General features: G+C 45.8%; 1 protein-coding gene across 1 annotated transcript; it reads right to left on the minus strand.

Moving 5' to 3' along the window:
* Positions 1–3,788: 3,788 nt before the first annotated feature.
* On the minus strand, positions 3,789–19,781 carry LOC140409434 (interleukin-12 subunit beta-like). Its single transcript, XM_072497868.1, has 6 exons — positions 19,682–19,781; positions 16,124–16,360; positions 14,389–14,479; positions 12,474–12,667; positions 10,389–10,546; positions 3,789–3,960 (listed from the first exon to the last, which is right to left on the minus strand). Exons 1-6 carry the CDS (start codon positions 19,779–19,781, stop codon positions 3,820–3,822), a joined length of 921 nt encoding a protein of 306 aa, XP_072353969.1. The 3' UTR covers positions 3,789–3,819.
* Between the last annotated feature and the right edge of the window lie 3,464 nt (positions 19,782–23,245).

Below are 23,245 nucleotides of genomic sequence, written 5' to 3' on the forward strand. Positions count from 1 at the left end.
GGTCAACAGTATACTTTTAGTTTCTCTATGCTGACAGGGATATGCTCAATCCAGAAACGTTTCCTATTTCCAATCATATGATTCCTAGTGTATGGTGAAGGCGTGGTCCCTTTAAACCGTTGGGATGACACATAAGGCTCTGCTTCCCTATTTTTGACCCAATGGTCCGTGGTTTTGTTTATAGTGCCTCGCTGATGGACCTGGTTCTGTCTTTTTGCCTCTTTTCTTCTAAAGGAAAAAATGCAAAAGAGAGAGAGAAAAGTTTTGAAAATCTCATCCTTTTGTCTTTTGGCACACGAGGGCCTGCGGGAGATGTGTAGCTGCTAATTAATGGAGGTGCAGATTAATAATCTCTCAGCGCGTTGATCACTCTGCAGGTTGAGGCAGCGAATAGTCAAGTAAGTGGATTAGGGTCACTCTGGGTTACAATGGCTGGCCTGTTCTTGGGCGTTATGATTGAGACACTACGATGGGCCTGGCTATGGAGAAGGGAAGAATCAGCCCGGGATCCCCTTCCTGGAGTGGATGCCACAGACATTACAGCACAGAAAGAGTCCAATTCGGCCCATTGTACCTGTTCTGGCTGTTAACCAGAGCTACCCAGCTAGTTCCAGTTGCCGGTTTTTACCGCTTCCATCGTCAAGGTTTCAATGCTGTTCACATCTCCACTAAATCTGATTCCTCCTCTATTTAAGGCAGCACAACCCCGATCCATAACAACTATCTGTGCCGAAGAAAACTCTTCACCTCAGGGTCTACTATCAATTATCTCAAACGTGTGCCCTCTGATCATCAATGGAAACAATTTTGCCCTATCGACTCTATCAGGGTCTCTCATTGTTGATTGCAGACCAAATCAGGCTGTTTGCTGTGCAAGCATTGAGAGTGGAGCACGTGAATGAACGTCACTTAACTGAGCTAACTGGCATGTTGCACAGGTGCGTGGATGCCAAACAATCGGAAGCGTGATAAACAGGGGACAAGTAGAATCATAGAATCGTAGAATTTACAGTGCAGAAGGAGGCCATTCGGCCTATCGAGTCTGCACCAGCTCTTGGAAAGAGCACCCTACCCAAGCCCGCACCCCCACCCTATAACCCAGTAACCCCACCCAACACTAAAGGTAATTTTGGACATCAAGGGCAATTTATCATGGCCAATCCACCTAACCTGCACATCTTTGAACTGTGGGAGGAAACCGGAGCACCCAGAGGAAACCCACGCACACAGGGGGAGAACATGCGGTCCAAGTAGCGGTCCTTTTAAAACATGCGTCAGTATGGCCATTCGGAAATCTTACAGGGACTTTTCAGTCATGTATGCACAGCAAGTGGGAAATCAGAGTGACATTGAGAGCTGGCCTTTGGCCATACTTCAGTATGATACCACATTTAAGAGGTGTGAAAAGGCAGATGATGGGAAAGGGGAAGGTTCAAGCTCTGAGCTTTCACTTCTGGCATCAGGAATCTAATCTAATTCTTCACTACCCGCTGGTGGAATTGGTCCCTGTCTGAAGTAAGTCCAACTCCTGGCGGGCTTGTATTTAACAGCTCAAAACTGCCTCGGCTTTCACATTAGCTGGGGATCTCAAATAGAGAAGGCCGCAGGAAGGCCAGTGTGGGAATTGAAAGTAAGGTCACTGATGGGAATCGGCTGCCATTTTGAGCTGGGGTGGGGGTGCGGGTGGGGTAGGGGCATAGTATGTTGCTGGGACATAGCAGAGGACATTTACGGGTGAGCATAAAAGTCTCATGAGCAAAACAAAAACATTCCTGAGAAGAAATTTGATAAGAACTGTCAAATAGATAGTGGGATTGAGCAGAGAAATCAGTATATTCTATGGGGGCGTTCGCACCAACATTGGCATGATGGGCTGAATTGCCTTTTCAAGTATTGAAATTTGTGTCATCGTACCATTAACATTCTGAATAAAGGTCTCGAGTGTGAATTTCATAATAGGCTTTTCAACTGATATAATATTGAATATAATAATTAATACAATAAATATATAATGTAAGAAACATAAATAGTGATTAAAAAGATAATTTATTAATTAAAAAAATAAGTTTATTATAATTCTGGATTTTACCCATTAGTTGCATTGTAGTCCTCAATAGTTTATTAATTAATTATTGTAATAAATGACTAAGTATCTCTAAATTGCTTAATAAATTAAGACCAACATACTGCTTAATAAATAATGGTTAAACAATGGTAAAATAGCTCCAAACCAGTTTAACCAAATAAATATCCTCAAACTAATTAACTTATGTTTATTAATTTTATAAAATCCTATCTCATAAAATAATCAAACAGGTTAAAAGGTAGTTGAATAATTAGTATTAACAGGACATGGGAATGTCAGGAATGGAGATTAGAGACTTAATTAGATACTACGAAAGGAATCAAACCATATAGGTGGCTGACAGGTGCTGCTCTCGGATGTGGAATCTCAGGGGAGATTTCTCTGGGCTTTCCCCCTAAACTAATGGAGGTTGATGGGTCCCTTTGCAGTTGTGCCAATTCCAGGTCCGTCTGGGATCAAACCCAGGAAAATCTCCCCCTACATCCAATGCATCTCCAGTGAGGGGAGTTGAGAGATTTGACCTTCAGAAGTCACAGGACAGGATTCTCCGTCGGCGGGATCCTCCGCTTCGCCGGCAGCGGACTCACGCCCGCAGATTTCCCAACGGCGTGGGGGCTGGCCACAATGGGAAACCCCTTTGGCTGGCTGCCGGGACGGAGTACCCTGCTGCCGAAAGCGGCACGTCGTGCCAGAAAACGGGGCTGGTGGGACGGAGGATCCCACCCATAGAGTTTTACAATGCAGAAAAAGACCCTTCAGCCCATCGAGTCTGCGCCAGCCATCAAGCACCTATCTATTCTAATCCCATTTTCCAGCACTTGGTTCGAATCTTTGTCAGCTGAGGTGTGCTGAGCCCAGCCTGTCCTGTGCTGGGTGACTGGCTGTACAACTCAGCGATGCCGACCTCGAAGGCACTTGTCTCAAGCCGGGACCTAAAGTGCTGAAGGGTCATGCTTGGTCCCCTCAAAACTCTCAGCACAGATTACTTTAAACTAAATACTCCTAAACAAGAATAATGGCTATTCTGAAACAGCACAAAATAAATATACCAAGTTTTAAATATATACCTGAAATAACTAACGATTCATTCAGACTAAAGAGCTTAACAGCACTGTTACTGCATCCACGTGAAATGAACTGCAACAACTAGAAATACTCACAAAATCAAATTCAATTGTAATTACATTGTATCGATTTAGTGGTTCAGTTTAGCTTGTGTTTTTGGTTGAAATGATTTTGAATATTATTTTCCCATGATGTTTCACCAGAACTTTATTAAGGAGACAGATTTTCTTTTGCTATTGACCGCAGGAAACTGCGGTAGGATTTTACACGAAGGTGAGCGGCGTTCGGTGGTTTTCATATTCGGGGCTTTCCAATGTCAGCATTGTCCAGAACCCAGTACGGCAGATGAGAACCCCCGAACGCATCCATGAAACAATTTTCAAGTCAAACGTTGTTGTCTCTGAGCAAAATGTTGTTTTACTTGGTCTGGACTCTATTTTCTGTCCATCCCTAATTGCCCTTGAATTGAATGGATTGCCTGGCCATTTCAGAGGGCAGTTCAGAATCAGCCATATTGCTGGGGGCCTGGAATCACATGTAGGCCAGACCAGGTAAGGATGGCAGATTTCCAGAGTTGGAATGTTGCGCTAGGCAGAATGTTAAAGAAAATCTGTCTCCTTAAAGATGTTGTTTTATCTCAGCTTCACCTAGAGAAAAATAAGTCCAAATCAAACTCGTACATTTCTGCTATTGATCCATGCACTCCATTCACTCCAAGGCGAGTTCAAGAACCTGTCCTTTGCTTTGATGCGGACCATGTAGCGTCTAGCTGAGACTTTGATCTCCTTACTGAGGCCTTCTTCTACAACCTTATGGGAAATACAAAAACATTCCGCATTAAAATGTTTCAAGGAGCAAGGGTGGTATCATGACCGGGACAGGCTTGGAGGGCCGAAGGGCCTGTTCCTGTGCTGTATTGTTCTTTATTCAAACTTCTTTGTGGCAGAAGTTACAGAGGAGTGAAGAGTAGATAGTTAAGTGGGTTGCTGCAATGTATCCTGACAATCGTACATCCTGCAGCCATGTGCGGAAGTGGTTGCGAGGTGGGTCTTTGAGTACAATGGCAACGACATTGATCAAAGTGACTCAACACTGGTGGTGCCATTGACGGTTGGGGGGAAGTGGGAATATATAGCAGGGAAGAAATAGAATCGCAGATTTGTTACGACACAGAGGTAAGTCAATCTACCCATCGTTTCCGAGGCGACCGTAACCCTACACATTCTTCCCTCTCAGATAATAATCCAATTCCCTCTTAAATGTCTCGATTCAACTTGCCACAATCACAATCTGACAGCGCACTCCAGATCCTAACCGCTCGCTATGTGAAAATATTCTCCTCATGTCACCGTTACCATAAACCCATGCTTCTTGTTCTTAAAACCATAAGACATAGGAGCAGGATTAGGCCATTCGGCCCATCAAGTCTGCTCTGCCATTCAGTCATGGCTGATATGTTTTGCATCCCCATTCTCCTGCCTTTGCCCCATAATCCCTGATCCCTTATCCCCTTGATCGTCCCACCAATGAGAACAGTTTCTCCCCATCCACTCTGTCCAGACCCCTCATATTTTTGACCACCTCTATCGCCTCTCAATCATCTCTGCCCCAAAGGAAAACAATTAATAGGGCATTGAGCGTAAATGCAAGGAAGTGGTGTTACACGCATATAAAATATGGTTTGTCCTCAACTAGAGAATGCATCCAGTTCTGGGCACCACACTTTCGAAAAGATGTGGGCAGCACGGTAGCACAAGTGGATAACACTGTGGCTTCACAGCGCCAGGGTCCCAGGTTCGATTCCCTGCTGGGTCACTGTCTGTGCGGAGTCTGCACGTTCTCTCCGTGTCTGCGTGGGTTTCCTCCGGGTGCTCCGGTTTCCTCCCACAGTCCAAAGACATGCAGGTTAGGTGGATTGGCCATGCTAAATTGCCCTTAGTGACCAAAAAGGTTAGGAGGGGTTATTGGGTTACATGGATAGGGTGGAAGTGAGGGCTTAAGTGGGTCGGTGCAGTCTCGATGGGCCGAATGGCCTCCTTCTGCACTGTATGTTCTATCTATCTATGTGAGGACATTAGAGAGATCCCAGCTTCTCCAATCTTTCTACTCAACTGAGGTTCTGCATTCCTTTCTGCATCCCCGTAATCATTCTCGTGGATTTTTTCCTGTACTCCCTCTAATGTCATCACAGTATTTTATATGCATAAGAACATAAGAACTAGGAGCAGGAGTAGGCCATCTGGCCCCTCGAGCCTGCTCCACCATTCAATGAGATCATGGCTGATCTTTTGTAGACTCAGCTCCACTTTCCGGCCCGAACACCATAACCCTTAATCCCTTTATTCTTCAAAAAACTATCTGTCTTTATCATAAAAACATTTAATGAAGGAGCCTTAACTGCTTCACTGGGCAAGGAATTCCATAGATTCACAACCCTTTGGGTGAAGAAGTTCCTCCTAAGCTCAGTCCTAAATCTACTTCCCCTTATTTTGAGGCTATGCCCTCTAGTTCTGCTTTCACCCGCCAGTGGAAACAACCTGCCCGCATCTATCCTATCTATTCCCTTCATAATCTTATATGTTTCTACAAGATCCCCCCTCATCCTTCTAAATTCCAACGAGTACAGTCCCAGTCTACTCAACCTCTCCTCGTAATCCAACCCCTTCAGCTCTGGGATTAACCTAGTGAATATCCTCTGCACACCCTTCAGTGCCAGTACGTCCTTTCTCAAGTAAGGAGACCAAAACTAAACACAATACTCCAGGTGTGGCCTCACTAACACCTTATACAATTGCAGCATAACCACCCTAGTCTTAAAGTCCATCCCTCTAGCAATGAAGGACAAAATTCCATTTGCCTTCTTAATCACCCGTTGCACCTGTAAACCAACTTTTTGAGACTCATGCACTAGCACACCCAGGTCTCTCTGCACAGCAGCATGTTTTAATATTTTATCATTTAAATAATAATCCTTTTTGCAGTTATTCCTACCAAAATGGATAACCTCACATTTGTCAACATGGTATTCCATCTGCCAGACCCTAGCCCATTCACTTAGCCGATCCAAATCCCTCTGCAGACTTCCAGTATCCTCTGCACTTTTTGCTTTACCACTTATCTTAGTGTCGTCTGCAAACTTGGACACATTGCCCTTGGTCCCCAACTCCAAATCGCCTATGTAAATTGTGAACAGTTGTGGGCCCAACACTGATCCCTGAGGGACACCATTAGCTACTGATTGCCAACCAGAGAAACACCCATTAATCCCCACTCTTTGCTTTCTATTAATTAACCAATCCTCTATCCATGCTACTACTTTCCGCTTAATGCCATGCATCTTTATCTTATGCAACAACCTTTTGTGTGGCACCTTGTCAAAGGCTTTCTGGAAATCCAGATATACCACATCCATTGGCTCCCCGTTATCTACCACACTGTTAATGTCCTCAAAAAATTCCACTAAATTAGTTAGGCATGACCTGCCCTTTATGAACCCATGCTGCGTCTGCCCAATGGGACAATTTCCATCCAGGTGCCTCGCTATTTCTTCCTTGATGATCGATCCCAGCATCTTCCCTACTACCGAAGTTAAGCTCACTGGCCTATAATTACCCGCTTTCTGCCTACCTCCTTTTTTAAACAGTGGTGTCACATTTGCTAATTTCCAATCCGCCGGGACCACCCCAGAGTCTAGTGAATTTTGGTAAATTATCACTAGTGCATTTGCAATTTCCCTAGCCATCTCTTTTAGCACTCTGGGATGCATTCCATCAGGTCCAGGAGACTTGTCTACCTTTAGCCCCATTAGCTTGCCCATCACTACCTCCTTGGTGATAACAATCCTATCAAGGTCCTCAACTGTCATAGCCTCATTTCCATCAGTCACTGATATGTTATTTGTGTCTTCCACTGTGAAGACCGACCCCAAAAACCTGTTCAGTTCCTCAGCCATTTCCTCATCTCCCATTATTAAATCTCCCCTCTCATCCTCTAAAGGACCAATATTTACCTTAGCCACTCTTTCTTGTTTTATGTATTTGTAGAAACTTTTACTATTTGTTTTTATATTCTGAGCAAGTTTACTCTCATAATCTATCTTACTCTTCTTTGTAGCTTTTTTAGTAGCTTTCTGTTGCCCCCTAAAGATTTCCCAGTCCTTTAGTCTCCCACTGATCTTTGCTACTTTGTATGTTTTTTTCTTTCAATTTGATACTCTCCCTTATTTCCTTAGATATCCACGGTCGATTTTCCCCTCTTTTTACCGTCCTTCCTTTTTGATGGTATAAACATTTGCTGAGCACTGTGAAAAATCACTTGGAATGTTCTCCACTGTTCCTCAACTGTTTCACCATAAAGTCTTTGCTCCCAGGCTACGTCAGCTAGTTCCTCTCTCATCCCATTGTAATCTCCTTTGTTTATGCACAAAACACTAGTGCTTGATTTTACCTTCTCACCCTCCATCTGTATTTTAAATTCCACCGTATTGTGATCGCTCCTTCCGAGAGTATCCCTAACTATGAGATCCTGAATCAATCTTAACTCATTACACAGGACCAGATCTAGGACCGCTTGTTCCCTTGTAGGTTCCATTACATACTGTTCTAGGAAACTATCGCGGATACATTCTATAAACTGCTCCTCAAGGCTGCCTTGACCAACCTGGTTAAACCAATCGACATGTAGATTAAAATCCCCCATGATAACTGCTGTACCATTTCTACATGCATCAGTTATTTCTTTGTTTATTGCCTGCCCCACCATAATGTTACTATTTGGTGGCCTACAGATTACTCCTATCAGTGACTTTTTCACCTTACTATTCCTGATTTCCACCCAAATGGATTCAACCTTATCCTCCATAGCACCGATGTCATCCCTTACTGTTGCCCGGATGTCATCCTTAAATAACAGAGCTACACCACCTCCCTTAGCATCCACTCTGTCCTTCCGAAAAGTTTGATACCCTCGGAAATTTAACTCCCAGTCGTGACCATCCTTTAACCATGTTTCAGTAATGGCCACTAAATCATAGTCATTCACGATGATTTGCGCCATCAACTCATTTACCTTATTCCGAATACTACGATCATTCAGGTAAAGTACACTTATGTTGGCTTATGTTTTACCCCTGTTCTGAATCTTAACACCTCGATCAGTAACCTCTCCTAAGTTATATTTCCTCTTAACCTTTCTCCTAATTTTCCTTGTCGTCGAACCCATATCTTCATGTAACAACCGGCCGCGTCGCTTACCATTAATGTTTTCACTTCCCGTTTTATTCCTTTTAGTATTCCTGGTCCTATTCACTGAGCTCCCCTCAGTCACTGTACCTTGTACTGTCGCCCTTTTTAATTTTTGACTATGGCTTCTCTGCCTTACACTTTCCCCCTTACTGCCTTTTATTTCTGTCCCTGTTTTACTACCTTCCAACTTCCTGCATCGGTTCCCATCCACCTGCCACATTAGTTTAAACTCTCCCCAACAGCTCTAGCAAACACCCCCCCTAGGACATTGGTTACAGTCCTGTCCAGGTGCAGACCGTCCAGTTTGTACTGGTCCCACCTCCCCCAGAACCGGTTCCAATGTCCCAGGAATTTGAATCCCTCCCTCTTGCACCATCTCCCGAGCCACGCACTCATTCTCTCTATCCTGACATTCCTACTCTGACTAGATTGTGGCACTGGTAGCAATCCTGAGATTGCTACCTTACTAGCTTAACTGGTTGGCAGTTAAGTGTCAGTCACTTAAATCTACCTTGATCTAAAAGCAGGTGGGGGAGGGGAGTCAATTCAGGACAGTTTAAAAAGAGCAACTTGTAAACTCACTCCCAGTGAGTTCTCCCAGTGAGCCAGAGAAGACAGAGCCAGGAGTGAGACACAGCTAAGAGTGAGTTTGGGAATTTGAATCTAGGTGGGAATTCGAAGCTGGGTGGGGAGGAAGTGCTTTTTATCCCTGGTAAGTGACTGGTAAGTAGTGTTTCTGTTTTTCTTTTTCTTTTCATTGGTATATTTATTTATTTTTTCTTTGTTTTTTTTGTTGAAATTGTAGTTGTTGAAGTGAACCGAAGGTTTAAGAGATGGCAGGAGCTCTCAAACCCGTGTCATGCTCCTCGTGTGCGATGTGGGAGCTCAGGGACACGTCCACTGTCCCTGGCTCCTTCACGTGCAAGAGGTGTGTCCAGTTGCAGCTCCTGTTAGACCGCTTGACGGCTCTGGAGCTGCGGATGGACTCACTTTGGAGCATCCGCGATGCTGAGGACGTCGTGGATAGCACATTTAGCGAGTTGGTCACACCGCAGGTGAAAGGTACTGAGGGAGATAGTAAATGGGTGACCAAAAGACAGAGCAAGAGTAGGGAGGCAGTGCAGGTGTCCTCTGCGGTCACCTCCCTGCAAAACAGATATACCGCTTTGGATACTGTTGAGGGAGATGGCTCACCAGGGGAAGGCAGCAGCAGCCAGGTTCATGGCACCGTGGCTGGCTCTGCTGCGCAGCTGGGCAAGAAGAAGAATGGCAGTGCTATAGTGATAGGGGACTCAATTGTAAGGGGAATAGACAGGCGGTTCTGCGGACGCAATCGAGACTCCAGGATGGTATGTTGCCTCCCTGGTGCAAGGGTCAAGGATGTCTCGGAGCGGCTGCAGGACATTCTGGGAGGGGGGGGGGGGGGGAGGGTGAACAGCCAGCTGTCGTGGTGCACATAGGCACCAACGATATAGATAAAAAAACGGGACGAGGTCCTACAAGCTGAATTTAGGGAGCTAGGAGTTAAACTAAAAAGTAGGACCTCAGTAACACTGCTTCTTTGCTTTTATGCTCAATGCCCTATTAATAAAGCCTGTTGTATGCCTATTAATCGCTCTCTAAACTTTTCTTGCCACCTTCAATGATTTGAGCACCTATAACCCGAGTCCCACTGCTTCTTTACCCCCTTTAGAATTTTATCCTTTATTTTATATTGTCGCGCTGCATTCTTCTGACCAAAATGAATCACTTCACACTCCTTTATGTTGAATTTCATCTGCCACTTGCTGCTCATTCCACTAGTCTGGCTATTTCCTTTGGAAGTTCTACATTACCCTCCTCATTGTTTCCAATGCTTCCCAATTTTCGTACCATTCACAAATTCTGACAGTCTATGTATAATCAGGAAAATTAAGTGTCCCAACGGCAAACCCTGAGGGAACTCCAAAAAATAAATTTCAATCTAGTCACGTGTCATAACCGGCTACGCTCACCTCTGTGCCATTTTCCTTCTTGGACGTGTACTCAATCTCGAAGCGGAGTGGAAAATAGGAATGTGGCTTAATCCAGTCGCATGGGTACTCCCAGGAGATAATCATTTTTTTATGCTTGTTTAGTGTGACTGTTATATTCTTTGGAGGGTCGGGTTTGACTGCGTCATGAAAAAGAAAAAAAAACATGCATAATATTGACTTGTAATCTTTCTGCAGGTAAGAATGAATATTCAATTAATTTTAATATAAAGGGGAGAATTGCAAATACATAGCAACTTCCGCAGCCGCAGAACGTCCCAAATTACTTTAAAGCCATTGAAGTACTTTTTTTTGTAGGAATGACAGCAGCCAATTTACACACAGCAAACAGGAACTCAGGAGCAGAAGTAGTCCATTCAGCCCCTCGAACCTGCTCTGCCATTTAACTATCCATAGAATTCTACAGTGCAGAAGGAGGCCATTCGGCCCATTGAGTCTGCACTGAACCTTTGAAAGGCCACCCCACCTAGGCCCACTCCCGCACCCTATCCCAGCAACCCCACCTCATCTGCACATCTTTGGACTGTGGAAGGAAACCGGAGCACCCAGAGAAACCCACGCATTCACGGGGAGAACGTGCAAACTCCATACAGACAATCACCCAAGGCCAGAATCAAACCCGGGTCCCTGGCGCTGTGAGGCAACATAACCACTGTGCCAACGATCATCTAACTCAACGCCATCTTCCCACGGTCCCTATATCCCTTAATGTCATTGCTATTATCAATCCCTGCTTTGAACATAATCATTGACCGAGGCTCCACAGCCCTCTAGCTCGAGAATTCCAAAGATTCACCACCCTATGACAGCAAATGTGTTTATAGTGAGATGATCTACTTTTTAGTGATGTTGGCCGAGGAATAAATATTGCACCTGTTATATTGGCAGCATTGAAGGTTTCACATTTCCTCTCAACATCCCTCGGTTAGGAAGGGGAATATCAACCAAGGCTTCAGCTCCTCTTCACTTCGCATTTGGACCAGAAGAAAGGACAAATCTAACCCTTACTATTAGTGGGCAGCATGGTTGCACAAGTGGCTAGCACTGTGGCTTCACAGCGCCGGGGTCCCAGGTTCAATTCCCCGCTGGGTCACTGTCTGTGCGGAGTCTGCACATTCTCCCCGTATCTGCGTGGGTTTCCTCCGGGCGCTCCGGTTTCCCCCCACAGTCCAAAGGTGTGCAGGTCAGGTGGTTTGACCATGATAAATTACCCTCAGTGTCCAAAAAGGGTAGGTGGAGTTATTGGGTTACGGGGATAGGGTGGAAGTGAGGGCTTAAGTGTGTCAGTGCAGACTCAATGTGCCGAATGGCCTCCTTCTGCACTGTATGTTCTATGTTCTATTGAATAGCAAACAGCTTTTCTTTTCATCCATTTATGTAATGTGAGCATTACTGACAAGGGCGGACATATTACCCAGCCCAGCTGCCCCTGAGAAGGCAGTGGCGAATTGCCTCTTGCAATGCTACAATCCATCCTGCGCAGGTCATGCTATTAGGAAGGTTCGAGGATACTGACCCCTCATTGCTACTGGGCCCACAGGATGAATTGTTTAACAATGGAAAACTATCCCTCTGATGTTCATAGCTAAACTAAGGTAACACAGCAGAGAGAAAGAGGGCTTTGATCAGTGGCCGGCAGCTGACTCACTGACAAAGGGATGGCGTGGTCGGATGTTATGGCCTCTCCTATACCAAAAGAAATCTCTTATAGCCTGGTATTTTCATTCTAGCAGCTGGTTTTGAAGAAACAGTCCTGGTTACTGATAGGTTAACTGCGCACCCAGAGTCGTAAGTGTACCATTCCCCGGGACAACTCTATCCCTACCTTAATTGCCATCACTGGTGAGGTTGCAATATTGACCAAATGGCCGCCTCCTGCGCTGTACGATTCCATGACTCTATAAGGTCACTGCGCAGTACCTTCTGTTCCAAAGAAACCTAACTGCTTCCACCTCATGCTTGAGACATTAACATTTGCTTTTCACCAGAGTATTGGCCGTTACCCCAGCCGCATCCAGCTTCGATACTGCACAGAAAGCAACTTACCGATATTTTCCATGTAAAATGTTTTTTGCATCTTTTGGTGCGAAACACTGCTTATGGCCTCCACAAAGAAAGTGATGGGATTATATTCCTCTTCGTAAGGCGAGTAGTTCTTCACAGTGAAATGGCAATGATGGTCAGTGCCAGATTTGGAACACTCAATAAAACTACAGTTGCTTTCTGGATTTCTGAGAACACTGAAATTGGAAATAGATCATCTCATTAAATGGAGGCTCAGGAAAGAAAGTTAGTATTGCATCAACTTTAAGCATTTTATTCTCAGGTGTCCATATGGAGTCTTATTAAAGTAATCCTTAAAGAGATAATGGAAGTCATATAACTATTATCGCTGAGTAAGAGATGGGCAAGGACAAATTGCCAACGTGCTCTATGCCTTGCATCATTTTATTTTGTCCATCAGCTGCAATGGAAAAAAATTGGGATTAAAATGATCACCAACCAATGCACTTGACATAGAAGTCTCAGCAAAATGAGCTTGAACTGGCAGGAGTTAACAGAGCTTGGGATCAGAAATGAAGAAGTAGATTGGGGTGGGATGAAATGAAACCATTAAACCGTAAGACCTCAAGACGTAGGAACAGAAGTAGGCCATTCGGCCCACCGTGTCTGCTCCACCATTCAATGAGATCATGACTGCTCTGGGTCGGGATTCGCCGATTCGGGTTCACCCCACCGCTGCTGCCAGCGAGTATTTGGCGCTCAGCCAAAAACGTTATTCCCTGCAGCAGAACCGGAGAATCCCGCTGGCATGAATGGACGGGGAAATCCCTGCCATGAAATGATAATCCTCAACTCCACTTTCCCGCCTTATCCCCAAACTCTTGGTTCCTTTGTTGACTAAAAATCTTTCTATCTTATTCTTGAACTTACCTAATAACCCAACCTCCACAGCCTTCTGCGGTAAAGAATTCCACAGATTCCCTATCCTATGTGATAACAAAGTCCTCCTCATATCTGTCTTAATGGACGACCCCTTACTCTGAGATTATGAGAAACATTTCTAAGCAGCTAACCAAAGGAGATTGTCAAGGCAAGTACAGATATATTCCTCGTCAATTTAAGCAAGTGCATGAAAAGAAACATAATATTGGACACAAATGTTAAGTGAGCAGTAAGGCCCAGCCCAAGGGCCAATCTTCTCCTGTTGCCAGTCAGGGACAATCAGTACAGGGGTAGTTCAGGAGGGGGGCTAATTGGGACTAGGAATTGGAGCTTCATAATCCACAGCATTGTGGAAATAAGATGCTGCATTGGCTTACTTTTCTTTTACTCGAACTGGGGATATGGACATCGCTGGCTGGGCCAGCATTTGTCGCCCATCCCTAATTGTCCTTGAGCTGAGTGGCTTGCTGGGCCATTTCAGAGGGCATTTAAGAGTCAACCACATTGCTGTTGATCTGGAGGCACATGTAGGCCGAGACCAGGTAAGGAAAGCAGATTTCCCTCCCTATTGGAACAGGTGGGTTCTCTTTTCACAACAATCGACAATGGCTTCATGGACATCATTTGACTTTTAATTCCAGATATCTGGAAAGCACAAAAGTAATCAGTTTAAGTTGAGGTGCAACACATAGCTAAGTGAGTCAATGGGGAGGGTGGGGTGGGGGGATTTTCTGTGCTCCCTGTGGGTGTCTCTTGGCGGTGGGAGGCGACCCGGCCTTTGACCAGCAGAGGGAACTTCTGGTCCCACCGTTGTCACTAGGGTTTCCCATTGAACCAACCCCCACCACCGGGAGGGGGCTCATCGTCAGCAGGACCGGAAGGTCCCGCCGGCGTCAACAGCTGGAAAAACCCCCTCCCCAATATTTCCCCTTCTAAATAGGTCTTATAGTTGGGTCTGTTTGTGGTGGAACCTACGTTGATTTGCAATGTGCGGAACTGAAAATTGTTCACTTACCGCCTGCAGTACTTGACTTGGAAGATGGCTGCACCACGAGTTTGCCACGAGCAGGTGATGGCACTATCGAATGTTCTGGCACGACATTGTACTGGGAGGGAGAAAGTTGAGAGTATTGAATTCCTGTTCTCACTGTGGCTCAGATGTGTTATATTATTCTTTTATGGGGCGTGAGCATCACTGACAGAGCGAATATCTCTAATTGCCCCTTGAACTGAATGGCTTACTCAGCCATTTCAGAGGGCAGTTAAGAGTCTACCCCATTGCTGTGTGGTCTGGAGTCTGGAGTCACACGTCAGCCATACCAGGTAATAATGGTAGATTTCTTTCCCTAAGGGGGCATTAGTGAACCAGATGGTTTCAGGTTACCATTACTGAGGCTAGTTTTTCAATTCTAGAATATATGAATGAATTGAATTTAACTTTCACCAGCTGTGGTGGTGGTATTTGAACCCATGTCCCCACTGGGTTAGCAGTCCAGTAACATTACCACAATGCTACCAGCTCCCCCCGAAATGTTTGGATGGATTTTGGTCATTGAGTGGTTGAGCCCTACACAGTTGGTAAGTCACATGTCTGGTCCAACCCCTGCTTTGTACCAGGTTAATTGGTCTTAGAAATTGAGGATGTGCTGATACCACTGTGTTTGGCACCAGTGTCCCCAAAATCAATTGCCCTCTATGCTCGACCAGCCCAATAGCTGCCGTGGTAAAATTAAAACAGGAAATGCCGACAAAGCTCAGCAGGTCTGGCAGTGTCAGTAGAGAGGGAATCAAAGTTAACATTTCGAGTCCGTAAGAGTCAAAGACATTGCCTGACCTTTTGGGTTTTTCCAGCATTTTCTGTTTTTATTTCTGATTTCCAGCATCCGCAGGATTTTCCCTTTTCTACAGCACGCATCGTGAAGCGTGCAGAATTATAACCTAAATCCTCATCTGTCCTAAGCCCTCTACCTCCACTGCCCATGTCCCAGAGAATTGACTTTAAAACTCTCATGCTCATTATCAAACTCCTCCCATATCTCTCCTCTCCTCCAAATCTGTACTACATCAGGAACCCTCTGATGTTCCAGCACTGGCCTACTTCAGCTTTTTCACTGTCCCCCTCACCTTCAGAAGTGTCTCTTTCACTCACTCTGAATTTTGTTCTCTATTCGTTCCATCACTTTGCTGATGATTGAGAGAAGACCCTAGAAACCTGTCCACTGCCTAGCTTCCTCCCTCCCCACCTACAAAACCATCCTGAAGATATCCCTCTTTCATAGAATCCCTGCAGTACAGAAGGAGGCCATTCAGCCCATCGAGTCTGCACCGACCCTCTGAAAGAGCACTCCACCCAGGCCTACTCCCCTGCCCCATCCCCGTAACCCCACCTAACCATTTTGGACACAGAGGAGAAATTTATCATGGCCAATCCACCTAACCTGCACACCTTTGGACTGTGGGAGGAAACCGGAGCACCCGGAGGAAGCCCATGCAGAAAAGGAGGAGAACGTGCAGACTCTGCACAGACAGTCACCCGAGGCCGAAATTGAACCCGGGTCCCTAGCGCTGTGAGTGCTAACCACTGTGCCGCCGTGCTGGCCTCGAGTAATTCCTGAAAATAACAAAAGCTGACCCAGAGACTTGCGATTCCCCCCCCCACCTCCCCCCCCCCCCCCCACCTCCCCCCCCCCCCCCCCCCACCCCACCACCCACCCCCCCCACCCCCCTCCCACCACCACCATGCTGCTTACTTGCGTTGGAGAAAATGGGGGATCGGTCTTTCTCGCTGACCACCAGGTAGGTGTGCTTCACCAAGGTACCATTCTGCCAGCATGTGTAGTTCCCTGCATTTGGCTGATCCACATCCTCCAGGGTAAGCAGCCTGCTGGCCTGAATAGGCTCCCCATCTATTTTCCAGGTGACCTCCGTGTGAGGTGGAGGCTCGTCACAGGTCAGATTAATGGTCGTTGCCCTTTCCACGATGGTCACTATTAGCACAAAGAGACGGTGACATGGTAATTACTGGGGCTAGCTTGCAATTCCATTTTTATTTAAAAAATCAATGGAGTTTAAATTCCACCAGCAGGGAGCGCTGCGCTGTCAGAGCTGTTCTGTCCAAAGAAGTTGTCCAACACAGGCGCATGAAAAGATCCCACTTTGAAGAATAGCAGGGGTTGCCCTGGCCAATGTCTATCCCTCAACCAATACCACTAAAACAGATTACTGGGTGGTAATCTCATTGCTGTTTTAACCAGATGATCTCTAATCATGCATTCAGTTACATCTCATGAAGTACAAATATTTGAAGTATCTTAACGGTCTAGTGTGCTAAATGATGCCCCAATCCCAAAATATTGCATTTCAAGAAAGCCAAGCGCAAATTACTGCGGATGCTGGAATCTGAAATCAAACAGAAAATACTGGACAATCTCAGTTGGTCAGACAGCATCTGTGGAGAGAGAAGGGAGCTAACGTTTCGAGTCTGGATGACTGGATGCTTTGACAAATTCTGTCATTCTGAATACATTGTCTCATTGCCAGTGAAATTTCCCCAAAGTTACAGCTATGGCAGATTCCCCTTTTAACAGGATGAGATTCTGTGTCACTAACTGCACTGGAATAAAAACGGCTGGAAATATTACTGTGACAAATTCATCCGCTGCATAGTTACCCATGAAATGTAGAAAACATCAAAATGACAACATAGAAACAGTCCTGTCAGCCCACTCAATCTGTGAGCAAGCAGCGAGCGAATAAACCAGACCATATTTACTCATCCTGTATCCGGCAACATTGCTTTCCTCCATCCACCTCTCTAATTCCAATTCGTATTTTTGACACCAGCACCAGAAGTGTAATTCCGTCGGCTCTTAACTCTCTGTGGGAAGGAGCCTTTCCTGCTATCTCTTCTGAATCACTGATGTTTTGCTTTGTTCCATAATCTCTCCCATCTCCCCATTCAGTCAAGGTTTCTCAAGTGGCAGAAGCAGTCCTTGTCAATCAATCCTGTCCACCCTTTCTCAGTGAGAAAATAACTTTAGTTTTTCAAGTTTTGCATTTGCAAATTACTTGCCGACATTCGATTGAACATACATTTCTAAATCTCCCACTAGAGCTTCAATGTCCCTCCTGTTGCGTTGGATTCCAGCATTCTCACAATGCATTTTACCTGAAGAATATTGGGGAGGGTAGCATAGTGGTAATGTTACAGGGCCAGTATATCTGAAACCTAGACTAATACCACAGACACATGGGTTCAAATCCCACCACATCAGCAGGGAGAATATAAAGGGCAGCATGGTAGCACAAGTGGATAGCACTGTGGCTTCACAGCGCCAGGGTCACAGGTTTGAATCCCCGCTGGGTCACTGCCTGTGCGGCGTCTGCCCATTCTCCCCGAGTCTGCGTGGGTTTCCTCCGGGTGCTCCGGTTTCCTCCCACAAGTCCAAAGATGTGCAGGTTAGGTGGATTGGCCATGATAAATTGCCCTTAGTGACCAAAAAGGTTAGGAGAGGTTATTGGGTTACGGGGATAGGGTGGAAGTGAGGGCTTAAGTGGGTCGGTGCAGACTCGATGGGCCAAATGGCCTCCTTCTGCAATGTATGTTCTATGTTCAATTAACTAAATCTGCGAGTCACATTAAACAAAATTATAATGGAGCCCCTTGATTGTTGTGAAACCCCATCTGGTTCAGAAGTGTCCTTCAGGGAAGGGAATCTGCCATCCTTATCTGGTTCTGGCCTACATGTGACTCCAGACCCACAGCAATGTGGTTGACTCTTCACTGTCCTCTGAAATGACTCAACAAGCCAGTACATTAGGGGTGACGTACCGCTACCTGTTCAAGGGCAATTAGGAATGGGCAGTAAATGTTGGCCTTGTCAGTGACACTCATTGTGCAAATGGATTGAAAAAATGCAAGTATGTCATTATGTCTTAAGATTTTAATTTCTATCTCTTATGAAAGCCAGGAAGTCCATTAGCGATTTTCCAGCCTTATCAACCAGAGCTAGCAGGGAGATGGTAGTGAGATGGTGAAATCCCTGACCTAGTAATCCACAGGCCTCGTGTAATCATAGAATTGAAAATGAAATGAAATGAAAATCGCTTATTGTCACAAGTAGGCTTGAATGAAGTTACTGTGAAAAGCCCCTAGTCGCCACATTCCGGCGCCTGTTGGGGGAGACTGTTACGGGAATTGAACCGTGCTGCTGGCCTGCCTTGGTCTGCTTTCAAAGCCAGCGATTTAGCCCTCCAATTCAGGAGAGGGTCTTCAGCTCATCATGCCTACACCGACAAAAGACTACTCTAAATCTACACTCATCCCACTCCTCAGCACTTGGCCCATAGGCTTGAATATTATGGCACTTCAAGTGCTCATCCAAGTACTTTGCAAAGATTATGAAGTTTCCTGCCTCAACTACTCTCCCAGGCATTCCAGATTCCCACCACCCTCTGGTGAAAAAGCTTTCCCGCAAATCAGCTCTAAACCCCCTGCCTTTCATCTTAAAATTATGCCCCCTTTTTATTGACCTTTCGACTAAGGGGAAACAGCTGTTTCCTATCCACCCTGTCCATGGCCTGTCATAATCTTATGCACCTCAATCAGGTCCCCTCTCAGCCTTCTCTGCCTCCAAAGAAAACAACCCAAGCTTATCCAGTCTCCCTTCAAAGCTAAAATGCTATGCTCCATCCCAGGCCACATCCTGATGAATCCCCTCTGCACTCTCTCTAGTGCAATCACATCCTTCCTATAATGAGGTGACCAGAACCGCTGACAATACTCCAACTGTGGCTCAACCAAAGTCTTGTACAGCTCCAATATAACCTCCCAGCTCTTATAATCTATGCTGCGACTGCTAAAGGCCAGTGTCCCGTATGTCTTCTTAACTACCCTATTAACCTGCCCTACCACTTTCAGGGATCTGTGGACAAGCAACCCAAGATCCCTCTGTTCCTCTGAGCTTCCTAGTCCTGCCATTCATTGAGGATTCCCTTGTTGTGTTACTCCTTCCAAAGAGCATCACCTCACACTTTTCAGAGTTAAATTCCATCTGCCACTGATCTGCTCATCTGATTAATCAGTCCGTATCCTCCTGTAACTTAAACTGTCAACCATTGAACATCGGCTCCCAGTCACACAAACAGCCTATCACTCTTTTGACGGAAATATCTCAAAGTCAATTTTGAATCCCACTTGGCAAGTTACTCTGGATCCCATATGCTTTTACCATCTTTACCAATTTCCCGTGTCGGACCTTGTGAAAGGCTTTGCTGAAATTCACATTAACTACATCAACTGCCCTTACCCTCATCGACAAACCGAGCAATCTCCTCAAGAAGTTCAATGGTCTGGGGACATGGGTTCAAATCTGGCGTTGGCGACTGGTAGAATTTCAGTTCAACCATTGGAGAACGAGGTGGATTTTTACAGCAATCGATGATTGTTTCCTGGCAGGTAACTGAGGCTAGCTTTCAATTCCAGTTGATTTTTTAACATCCTTTAGGGAGGGAGATTTACTGTCTTTAAGTCGCCTGGCCTACATGTGACTCCAGATCCACAGCAATGTGGCTGACTCGTAACTGCCCTCTTAAATGGCTGAGCAAGACACTAAGTTGGAGGCAAATAGGGATGGGTGGGAAATGCTGGCCTTGCCAGCGACCCCCACATCCCATAAAGCAGTAAAAATGATGCTTCAGTTTTAGCCTTCGGACCTGCATGCTTCAAACCCCTCAGTTCTTCCACTACTCAGCCCTAAGTCCATTCTGAATTTAATCACCGCTCTTATGTTGTTTTGACCCAAATTGTGTCACAATTGCTGACATTAAATTCCTCCTGTCTTATGAGGAATTAACTGTATCCTCCATTTTGGTGCTGGCTGCAAGGCTAAACACTGCTCCCTCTGATCCTAAATGTTCATTATTTGAAGATTTGAACCCAAACACTTACAGTCCTCTGGAAATCTGTCCAGCGCAGAGGTCAAAGTAGCGATGGCAATGAGCAGGCAAAGGAAGAAGGACCACATCTAAAGCAGGAGTGAAGAGAGATGCTAATTAGCGTATTCCTCAAAAGAGTATTATAAACACGCAATCACTGGTTAAAAACAGCTGGTCCTGCCACTTTTCCAGTGGATTAAAGTTTAATCAATCGGCATCGAATCCTTTACCTGGAAAAGTCTAATTATTTTACGTGACTCTCATTTCTGTTTATTGTTCCTTTGTCTGTTAACATTCTAGATAGACATTCTGTCAGTAATCTATCACTTTGTGACTTTAAAACCAGTCAAGACCATCAGATTCCAGACATATTGCTGGCTCCAACCAATGTTTGGATATTAAGATTCGCCTTCTCAGTCCCAAATCTCTCCCTCATTATGTTTCCATCCATACTACTGTTTACTGTTATAAGAATTTCTATATTTCATCTCTCACTTTCTCTCTCCTCTCTTTCAGAATTCACTTTTTCCTTCTGTCACTCCTTATCCCCTCATCTCAATCTCTCCATTTGGATTTTTCTAGTGCCTCCACTAGTGCCTCTCAGGTATTTCCAGCAGCTCCCAATTTCTCCCTTTCTTGTTGCGTGTCAGATTTCTTCAATTCCCTGTCGGGTTTCCGTGAGTGGCTCTCATTTTATGCCACTGTTCTCGCTCACTCGTTCAATGTCCCCGCACAGCTCCACCGCTTTTCGCTGCTCCCTCCCAATTTTCAGTTCTTTTTTCCCCTCTGCCCAACTCATTTTGCTTTGACTGCCCTGGCCCTGATTCTGCCTCTCCTCTACTCTCTCTCCTCCGCGTCCTCTCTCTCACTTATTTTTCGGGTTGGTTAGCCATGGGCGCAAACCCCGTGGTGTCCGCTAGATCCCACGAGTGGGCCAAAACGGGATTTGCGCTGGCGAGACCTCAGTCTGAGATCGCTCCCCAACCCCACCGATGACGCGATCAGGTTCAGGCCCAGAAAGGGTCCTCCATGGCTCCCAGGAATGGGGTGCAGGGGATGGGACGGAATAATTTTTTTTTGCAAATCAGGCACTGGCTCTATCAGGCCCCGCCCCACCCCGCCAGAGTGACAGCGTAAACCCCGTCCCCCGATTTCCTTGTGGCAGAGTGTCAGAACATCTGGTCAGAAAACCTGACTGTGTTTCTGGAGAGAAACAGGCCGGTTTTCAGTCACAACCTGCCGTTTTGCCATTTATTTTTGGAAGATTCCGCCCACCGTCTCCAGTTTCCTTTCCCACACACTTTGTACTTGCCGCCCCTTCCACTTTTAGTGCTATTCGCTCGCCTCCGGGCGATTCAGAGATCAAATCCCATGAATCCCGCCCCGCCACCCCGACGCCAGCTGCCGGATTCTCCGGCGCCGCTATTTTGGCGGGGGCTGGAATCACGTCCTGCCGGTGCTCCCACGCATGCGGCAACTTGCACCAGCCGGCGGAGGCTCTTCAACCCGGCTGCTGGTTCAGCACCACAGAAAACAAAGCTGACCGCTCCACCCTATCCCCCCAGCCTCGGCCATGTTTGTAGAAAAAGATAATTAATTGCCAAAACAAATTCCCACACTGACGCTGTTTGTAGCCAGCCTGCTTTGTGAGAATGTATTTCCGTATCTCGGGTGGTTCTCACAATGAAATGTGCTTCGCTCAGACATTGAAACACAGAGGAGCTGGAAGAAGCACAGCGTTAAACATAGAGTGGGAAAGAGCAGGAAAAGACAGCAGCAAAAAAACGAAATCGCAGTTGCAGACCACCTTTCACAGCCCAGAACAACCCAGGGTGCTGCCAATTAACTACTTTAAAAGTGTAGCCATGATTGCAAACTACTCAGATGTGGAAACCTTCACAAGGTCAGGGAATGATCACATAATCGTCCTATTTGACTAGGATTGATAGTGGCTAGGATTCTTGGAGAATTTCCCTGATCTGTTTTGAATGGTGCAATGAAATCTTTTGCATTCACCAAGATGCGATTGGTTGTAACCTCCCAGTCACAAAATGGAACCTTTGACAGTCTATTAGTACATGCTGACTCATCACGGAGGATTTTGCGCTCAAGCCCCTGTGGCAGAGCTTGAACCTGCCACCTTCTGCCTCGGGGCAATGGTGCAGCCACGTTTGAACTCTGCTCCGTTTACTCATACCATACTTTGATGGCGATGCAGAATAATTTAAGGACATTAAAAAGCTGCATCTAAATAAAAGTAAGGAGAGAATACAAAAGTCAAAGGCAGAATGTGCACAGAATCGTTACCATGCAGAAGGAGGCCATTCGGCCCATCGCGTCTGCACCGGCTCTCCAAATGAGCACCGTGACTTAGTGAATGAAATGAAAATGAAAATGGCTTATTGTCACAAGTAGGCTTCAATGAAGTTACTGTGAAAAGCCCCTAGTCACCACATTCCGGCACCTGTTCGGGGAGGCTGTTACGGGAATTGAACCGTGCTGCTGGCCTGCCTTGGTCTGCTTTCAAAGCCAGCGATTTAGCCCTGTGCTAAACAGTGTCATTCTCCTGACTTTTCCCCGTACCCCTGCACATTTGTTCTGGTCAAATGAAATGAAATAAAATGAAAATCGCTTATTGTCACAAGTAGGCTTCAAATGAAGTTACTGTGAAAAGCCCCTAGTCGCCAGATTCCGGCGCCTGTTCGGGGAGGCTGGTACAGGAATAATCATCTAATGCCTTCTTGAGTGCGTCTATTGAACCTGCCTCCACCACACTTTCAGCCAGAGAATTCCAGACCCCAACCACTCGCTGTGTGCTCACATCCATTTGCGTTTTTCACAAATCACTTTAAATCTGTGCCCTCTCATTCTCAATCATTTTACGAACAGGAACAGTTTCTCCCTGTCTACTCTGACCAGACCCCTTATGATTTTGG

This window comes from Scyliorhinus torazame, chromosome 3 (assembly GCF_047496885.1).
Source record: "Scyliorhinus torazame isolate Kashiwa2021f chromosome 3, sScyTor2.1, whole genome shotgun sequence".
NCBI lineage: Eukaryota > Metazoa > Chordata > Chondrichthyes > Carcharhiniformes > Scyliorhinidae > Scyliorhinus > Scyliorhinus torazame.